Source organism: Dendropsophus ebraccatus, chromosome 8 (assembly GCF_027789765.1).
Source record: "Dendropsophus ebraccatus isolate aDenEbr1 chromosome 8, aDenEbr1.pat, whole genome shotgun sequence".
Lineage (NCBI taxonomy): Eukaryota > Metazoa > Chordata > Amphibia > Anura > Hylidae > Dendropsophus > Dendropsophus ebraccatus.
In genome coordinates, this window is record NC_091461.1 from 40,214,672 (window position 1) to 40,223,720 (window position 9,049).

At 48.1% G+C, this 9,049-nt stretch overlaps 1 protein-coding gene across 5 annotated transcripts in view; it reads right to left on the bottom strand.

The window, feature by feature from the left end:
• PCGF6 (polycomb group ring finger 6) overlaps nt 1-9,049 on the bottom strand; it is a 34,050-nt gene that overhangs the window by 23,207 nt on the left and 1,794 nt on the right. Inside the window, exon 1 of one of the 5 annotated variants that reach the window (XM_069980228.1) lies at nt 1,752-2,061. The exons of 1 other annotated variant lie outside the window; for it this stretch is intronic. In XM_069980228.1, the coding sequence (XP_069836329.1) occupies nt 1,752-2,039 (288 nt within the window). In that variant the 5' untranslated portion in view covers nt 2,040-2,061. Of the gene's footprint in view, nt 1-1,550; nt 1,628-1,751; nt 2,062-9,049 lie in introns of those variants that run through there. 3 more of the 5 variants (XM_069980230.1, XM_069980227.1, XM_069980229.1) reach the window with 3 other exon arrangements.

Here is a 9,049-nt window from a genome sequence, read left to right on the forward strand (position 1 = left end):
AGGATGAGAGGGGAGTTACAGTCCTCACAAGATCAGAAGCTTGGAAATGCCTCTCTGACACTTTCCAATGAAGAATAAAAGAAATTTCTACATTCTGGAAGCACAGACAGTCCAATTATTTCAGATTTTTCGGTTGAAAATCATTGACGTTATATTGTAACAGTGATTTTACCACAAAATATTTTGTCCAGTTATTCACTGTTCCCAATTGTAACCAGCCATGCTTACTGACTGGCTGTGCAGTTAATACTAGGATGGCTCATGACAGAAGAAAAAAAAAAAGAATTAAAGTGACTGTACCACCAGGCCCAGGCTGAAGCACTGGAGGCGGTCGACCCACCCTTAGTGGGAGGAAACCCTAGCCCCTCTATTATAGGGTTCCATTGATTCTAACGGAGTAACGTCATGAAGGGGCTGGAGTTTCTTCCCACTAAGGGTGGGTCGGCCCGCCTCCAGTGCTTCAGCCTGGGCCTGGTGGTACAGTCACTTTAAGGGGCAGGTGAGTATGCTTTCTATTTCAGTTTAATGGCACTTTTTTCTGGGCATAGAATACCCCTTTAAAAAAGTCAGCCACTGTCCTGCAAGGATGCTACCTCCAATAGGTGGCACCACAAAGCAAGCTCTGTTCATTCTGGTGGAGAAGAGCGACTTTGTATATTGTTTTCTCAGTAAAACACTGCGTGGTCTGTGAAACTCTATATGCTGCTTATGCATTCATTAAAAAAGATTTTACAGGCTAAAATAATTATTTCCTATTCTCGGGATAGCCATCATACGCTGAATGGTGGGGCGCCAACACCTGAAACCCCCACTGATCAGCTGTTTGAGGGAGCTGCACTTTTTTTTATAAAGGAACTAGCTGTATCAAGGCAGTGAACACCTTAAAGGGGTACTCCAGTAGGAGAAAACTTTTGATATATTGCTGCAGTTATATAGAAAAAAATAAAGAACCTCCTACTGTGGCATTCCCTGCTGAACAATCCCACTGCCACTTCCAAGATGAACTTGTCTCAGCAGTGACAGCCCGCTCAGCCAATCACTGGCTGCAGTGCTGTCCCATCTCAGTTAGTGATTGGCTGAGCAGTCTCCGAAGTGTCAGAGGGATTGTACAGCAGGGGACGCTGCAGGAGGAGGGGAGTGTGGTGAGGTAAGAATAGCTTTTATTATATACTACAACAACACTATATCAAGTTCTCTCCCGCTGGAGTACTCCATTAACGGCCAGAGCAGTACACTACTGAGCAGACACAGTGAATTATGATGTAGCCAGACCCGTTACAGTAAAAGCATGTAGTGAGTGATATGTGGCTAGCATGTGGGCCCCCTCTGCAATTGACCTAAATGGGAGACAGAACCACACAGGTTTACATGACAGGTCAAAGGGGCTGGGGGCCTTCAATCTCAGGACTGGACTCTGTTCCAGTAGCGGGCCCATTTATAACGTCTCCTGTTATAAGTTGGAATTTAAGGGGGTCTACCACAATACCCACTCAGCGTTGTATGGTTGGCTCTGTGACCTGGGGGGAGTAATACACCATGAGAATACATACATGTGCCATATTCTCAGCTTCATACATGACCCTGACAACTTGCACAGACTGTTCTGACTACTTCCCCTATCTTCCCAATGTCACCTGACCTGATTACTGTCACATGACCACAGGCCATACATATAACACCACTATATGCAGCACGTGAGGCCGCCACACCACAGACCACGTGACCCCCCGGGCAGGTAGCCACTCTCTCACCTCATCCCCCCGGCTCTGCACTTCCTCTTTCCCGACATCTTCCTCACCAAATGAGGAACTGGTTATGTCGGCGGCCGTGAAGCTCAGAGACGTCCCCTCCTCGTTCTCACACTTCATCGAGTTACCGAACTCCAGCTCCATTCCTCCCCTACAACCGGCAACAGATCCACAAACAGCGCGGTACTTTCTTCTCCACACACATCTGCGCAGGCGCGACGCTGGGCATGCCGGGAAATGTAGTTTTTGCCGTCCGCCACTGTAGTGACCTGAAGCGTCCGTGTTTTGCATAATGTGTGGAAAAACTAGAAAGGCCATCGTGTGTCACGGGAAAAGCTAGTGTTATAACATACAGAAGCTTAGTCAGTAGGAGACATGTTCTGACAAGGGAACATACAAAGCACCTACATCACCTATTTACAAGACAAGGCACCATTAATCCCTATAATAAAGGATCAGTGTCCCTGGACCTAGTGATCATGGGCCCATTTGTGATTTCACAGTCGGCCACTGTTAAAGGGGTATTCTCATTTCAACCTATATAGTTAAATTTGTAGGACTCATCAAGTTAAAGGGGTACTCCGGGTGGGAGTTTTTTTTTTTTTTTTTTTAAGCTATGGCTGGGGAGGGGGTGGGTGAAGGCAATGATTTACTTACCTCCCCGAGTCCCGCATCACGCTGCTCTGGTCTGTGTTGCCCGGCCACTTCTTGGTCTGTGAAGCGGCTTAAGACTTGATGTTTCCAGCTCGCTTAGCCGTTCAGCGGCAGAGGTGGGATCCCGCTACAGCCTCTGATTCACATCACTTCTCAAGCCTTAGTAGAGAAAAGCGCCCAGCACTCACCGGTCAGTTCAGTAGTTTATTTAGTGCCATTAAAATTTACAGTAGTACGCGTTTCGTCCCCATCCCTGGCACTTTTCCAAAAGAATTGTCCTTTAACAATTGAAAAATGGAATATATGTAGAGGGAGTGGAGAACACATGGCAGCACAACACATGAGTTAAAGCCTCCTAGATACAATCAGAGACAAGTTAATTAGCGATTTTAAGCTTTTAAGTAGGGATGGTCCGAACCTGCCGAGGTTTGGGTTCGTATGAACCCGAACGCTCGGCAGCAGATTCCCGCTGTCTGCCCGCTCCGTGGAGCGGGCGGATACAGCGGGAGGAATGCCTGGAAAACTGGGATACAGCCTATGGCTATGGCTGTATCCCAGTTTTCCAGGAGGTCCTCCCGCTGAATCCGCCAGCTCCACGGAGCAGGCAGACAGCGGGAATCCTTGCCGAGGGTTCGGGTTCATACGAACCCGAACTGAACTCAGTTCGGACCATCCCTACTTTTAAGTATTCACCCTATAAAGCAGATCAACAGAGCAAGAACCTGTGTATTTTTTCTTTCTCTTGGCAATACTGTGCTCTATTTGGCTTCATCTTTCCCACCCATTTAGAGTACTGCTTTGGCGACCCAAGTGTTGTGCCTTAGGATGATCGGGAAAACCAAAATTTAGTTAGCAAAATGTTATTTTCCCAGAGGCGGCAGGCAGCACAAGCTTCCCACCCTTGATTGCTTGTTATTGCTATATGTAAAATACACCGTTTCCTAGTTTGGTCATCTGATTTATAGGGCGGTAACCTAAAAGCTTAATTGATTGCCAATTGATTAACCTGTCTCTGATTGTACCTAGGGGGCTTTAATCCATGTGTTGTGCAGCCTACAGACTCCAGGAAATTAAAATTTTGGTAAGTAAATTTTGTTTATGCTGTATATAAATATACACTATATACACTCACCAGCCCACTGCTTTTAGAGCAGAGTAGTGGTTTGTAACCTAGAAAATGAGATGTGAACAATAGGAAGGAGCAGTAGCATATTGTAACGCCTGGAGTAGTGGATCCACTGGACCGGCACCAGCGATGGCACTAACCTCACCAGGGAGCGGAGTCTAAGGGGCCGCTGGTTTTCACCAGAGCCCGCCGCAAGGCGGGATGGACTTGCTGCGGCAGGCGACCCCCAGGTCGCTAACCCTGGTTTAGTTGCTGGTGACGGCAGGCGAGGCGTGGCAGGAGCAGTAGGCGTGTCCGCAGGTGACAGGCTGAACTCAGGAGCCACGGTGACACAGGGGAACAGGAACCAGGAACACAGACTAGGGACCAGGTAACGGATAGGAACCAGGAACAAGGACTAGGGACCAGGTAGCGGGAAGGAATCAGGAACAAGGACTTGGGACCAGGTGGCAGATAGGAAACAGGAACAACAGGGGCTGGGCCAACGCTATGGGAAGCATGTAGAGGCTCCAACACAAGGGACAGGGCATGCTGGGATTTATAGGGGAGTGATTGGGTGCAACTACCAATTAGGAGCGCACTGCCCCTTTAAATCTGAGACAGCCGGCGCGCGCGCGCCCTAGGAGGCGGGGACGCGCGCGCCGGCCGGCACAGCGAGAGACAGGAGCGTGGAGAGGTGAGGCGCCCCCCGGGGTCGAAGTAATAGCAGCGCCGGGTCCCTGACTATGGACACCGGCTGCTGCATGGGGCAGGAGGCGGTCGCTGCGGCCGTGACACATATCAAGAGAAGTTTGCTTAATTGCTAAAATGTATTGGCAAAAAAAGTTACATAAAGCAGAGAAATATAATAAAGACAAAAAGGCCAGGAGGATGGCACCTTGTGTAATCCTGTTATATATATATATATATATATATATATATATATATATACATATACATATATATATGGTGTATGAATAAATGAAAGTGCAGATAGGAAAATGCAATAATGTGAGGGGAAAAAAGTATTCCTGGACGAATTCCTGCCACTGCCAAAAACTCTTTCACAATTGTGAAAATTAAACAAGCTGATTTATTGGTAAAAACCAGTATAAAATCATGCATAAAAACGTCCATAACCCGTTTCAGCAGTTATAACTCCATATTACAATCTGATGAAGGGAGGTATAACTCCCGAAACACGATGTTTTTTTATGCATGATTTTATACTGGTTTTTACCAATAAATCAGCTTTTTTAATTTTTACAATTGTTCTGAAAGAGTTTTTGGCAGCGGCAGGTATTCATCCATAAATCCTTTTTTTCCCCTTAGATTATTGCATAAATCAGAGAAAGCACAAGGTTGGCACTGCATGCATATATATGAGGTATAGGTTGGCAATTCCTAGGGGAAGCAGGGTCGTGCACGCTTCATACTGTCACGGCCGCAGCGGCGTCCCGTGCTCCGGGCTGCCGCCGCGACCTCTCCCTGCCCCATGCAGCCGCCGGGGTCGTTGTGCAGGGACCCGGCGCTGCTACCTGTTCGTCCCCGGGGGGCGCCTTACCTCGCCCGGCTCCTGTCTCCGTCTGTGCCGGCCGGCGCGCGCGTCCCCGCCTGTACCAGATTTAAAGGGCCAGTCCGCCCCTAATTGGAAGTTGCACTAATCACTCCCTATAAATTCCAGCCCTGCCCCACTACAGGTGTTGGAGCCTCTGCATGCTTCCCATAGCATGTTGCCCAGCTCCCTGTTGTTCCTGACTTTAGTCCTTGTTCCTGTCTTCAGTCCTTGTCCCTAGTCCCTGCCCGCTGCCTTCCCATTGTTCCTGAGTCCTGTCCGCCACCTGCGATTACGCCTACAGACCTCTGCCTGCAATATCTCCTGCCTACTGCTCCTGCCACGCCTCGCCTTCCGTCACTAGCAACCAAGCCAGGGGTAGCGACCTATAGGTCGCCTGCCGCAGCAAGTCCATCCCGCCTTGCGGCGGGCTCTGGTGAAAACCAGCGGCCCCTTAGACTCCGCTCCCTGGTGAGGTTAGTGCCATCGCTAGTGACGGTTCAGTGGATCCACGACTCCAGGCGTTACACATATTCAGTAGAGTCCAACAATCAAAACAAAAAAAGACAGTAGCTGCACTTAGGGGTCAGTCCCCACCTGTAGAATTCTGTCCGTACATTGACGCTGTTCTCCGGACTAGACCTGGAAGCTCACAGCATCATGATTAATTATGATATCGAAAGCTCCTAAGCAGTTTAACCCCTTAGCGACCCATGACGTATCTGATACGTCATGGAGCCGCGGGGGGTGTTCAGAGCGGGGTCCCGCCGGGACCCCGATCTGAAAGGCGCTGGTCCCGGCTGACATGTGCAGCCGGGCAGTGCCTCTATTAGCCGGCGCGGGTCCCGTTGCCGCGCCGGCTAATTAAGCCTCTAAGTGCAGCTGTCAAACCTGACAGCTGCACTTAGATGCTTAGGTAAACACATCCCTGGTGTCTAGTGGGACGGATCTCCCCCCCGCATTGCGATCGCAGGGGGGAGATCCGTTCTTCTGCCCGTGCCGGGCCTCAGCGTCGGAATGACGCTGATCCCGTCTCGGCAATAGATTGCTATGGCCTGCAGCAGGCCATAGCAATCTATGACCGATCTAATGGATCTTTGCTGTGTATATACACAGCATTGATCTCTATGAGAGATCAGTGCTGTTTATATACAAGTCCCCCAGGGGGACTTCTAGTTTATGTAAAAATAAAAGTAAAAAGTCCAAATCACCCCCCTTTTCCCATTTTATAAATATAAATAAATAAACAAACAAATAAACATATTTAGTATCGCCGCGCACGTAATCGCCCGAACTATTAATTAATCCCATTCCTGATCTCGCACGGTAAACGGCGTAAGCGCAAAGAAATTCCAAAGTGCAAAATTGCGCATTTTTGGTCGCATCAAATACAGAGAAAATGTAATAAAAAGTGATCAAAAAGTCGTTTTTGCGCAATCATGGCGCAAAAAATGACACCTGACACAGCCCCATAGACCAAAGGATAAAAGCGCTGTAAGCCTGGGAATGGAGCGATTTTAAGGAACATATATCTGTTAACAATGGTTTGAATTTTTTACAAGCCATCAGATAATATAAAAGTTATACATGTTACATATCGTTGTAATCGTAACGACTTGAGGAACATGCATAACAAGTCAGTTTTACCATAGGTGAACGGCGTAAATGCAAAACTCCCCGAAATCAAAACAAATTCTTTTTGTTTTCAATTTGACAGCGCAAATTATTTTTTTCCGGTTTCGCAGCATATGTTATGGAAAAATAATGCCTGTCATTGCAAAGTACAATTGGTTTTGCAAAAAATAAGCGCTCATATACGTCTCTAGGTGAAAAAATGCAAGCGCTATGGACTTTTAAACATAAAGTGGAAAAAGCAAAAGTGCAAAAACGAAAATAGGCTTTGACCTTAAGGGGTTAAGGGTGGGTTCTCAAGCGACTTTCAAGCGACTCTGTACCCACAATCTGACACCCCCTCCCCCCCCAAACCACTTGTACTATCAGATAGCTGATTTTAATCCAACATCTGTCCTGGGGTCCGTTCGGCAGGTGATGCAGTTATTGTCCTAAAAAAACAACTTTTAAACTTGCAGTCCCATGCCCAACAGGAGAATCTGTGCCCTAACTTTGCACCACCTCTCTGTCCCTCCTCCCCACCCTCTTCAACATCAGGAATGCCACTGGAACATTTTCTCCTGTCTGAACACTGCACAGGTGCCTTAATGATCCAGCCTATGTTCAGTATTCACACAGCTGATGAATAGGAGACAATCTGCCGGGAGCATTCCTAATGATGAGGAGGGCGGGGAGGAGGGACAAAGAGGTTGTGCCAGCCTAATGCATATACACTCTAGTCCACGGCCGTTGGGCAAAGGGCTGCAAGTTTAAAAGTTGTTTTTTAGGACAATAACTGCATCACCTGCCGAACGGACCCCAGGACAGATCTTGGATTAAAAGCAGCTATCCGAAGGTACAAGTGGTTTTGGAGGGGGGGGGGGGCAGATTGTGGGTACATTTTTTGGTGAGTGCCTCTGCAATCTGTAATTGCCATATCAAACTGGGTCATTCTGAAGTCACTATGGGATATGGTGATGCCATTCATATACATAACACTGATCTATATAGGAAATCAAATGAGTTATCCCCTAAGCAAACTTATAAAGTGTTAAAAAAAAAAAAAAAGAAGTACAAATAATTTAGAAAAAAAATTTCTCCTGTTCACATAATATATGTGGTACTGCCTGAGCTATTACATTACCACATGCCTGAACATTAGGGGTCTTGGACGCTGAGGAGGAGAAAAGCATAAAATGAAAAAATAAATAAATGAATGCAAATTGAAATTCGGCAATAGGGAATGGGATATATATATATATATATATATATATATATATATATACATACATATATATATATACAGTGGCATAGCTATAGGGGTCGCAACGGTCACCATGGCGACCGGGCCCCTACGCTAGGGGGGCCCGCCGGCCCCCCTCGCCATTTCCTCCTGTGGGCCCCCAGCCCACGCACTATGTCCCCAGCTCCACTGACATAACTGCTGGCACTTGCTGTCATCTGACTGGATCTCTTACCTAGTCAGATGACAGCAAGTCCCAGTGTCCTCTCCTCCGTGCAGGCGGCGCTTCATCTGAGAGGAAACTGAGAGGATTGCGCTGCTGCAATCCTCCTCTCATCTCCTCATCACTGTGAGCGGCTCCTGCAGGGTGGAGGCCCCTCCCCCAGACCAGGTCACAACGCTGTGCAGCAGGAAAGGAAGGAATCAGTGAGTATGGGGTCGGGACCTGGTCTGGGGGAGGGGCCTCCACCCTGCAGGAGCCTCCAGTGATGAGGAGATGAGAGGAGGATTGCAGCAGCACGATCCACTCCAGTTGCTCAGAGGTAAAGGGCTGACTGCAGGGACGCTGCCATCCTCCTCTTCTCATTGGTGTATGCTGGATCCTGCAGAGCAGAGCTGAGGGGTATGGGGTTGGGATCCGACCAGGGGGAGGAGCCTCAGCCCTGCAGGATCCTGCTTATACCATGGAGAGGAGTGCAGCAGGGGGCACATGGAGGAGTACTGGTCTGCTATATACAGGGGGACATGGAGGGATACTGGTCTGCTATATACAGGGGGACATGGAGGGATACTGGTCTGCTATATACAGGGGGACATGGAGGGATACTGGTCTGCTATATACAGGGGGACATGGAGGGATACTGGTCTGCTATATACAGGGGGCACATGAAGGGATACTGGTCTGCTGTATACAGGGGACACAGGAAGGGATACTGGTCTGCTGTATATAGGGGGACACAGGAAGGGATACTGATCTGCTGTATATAGGGGGACACAGGAAGGGATACTGATTTGCTGTATATAGGGGGACACAGGAAGGGATACTGATTTGCTATATACAGGGGACAAAGAAAGGGATACTCATCTGCTATATACAGGGGACACAGGAAGGGATACTGATCTGCTATATACAG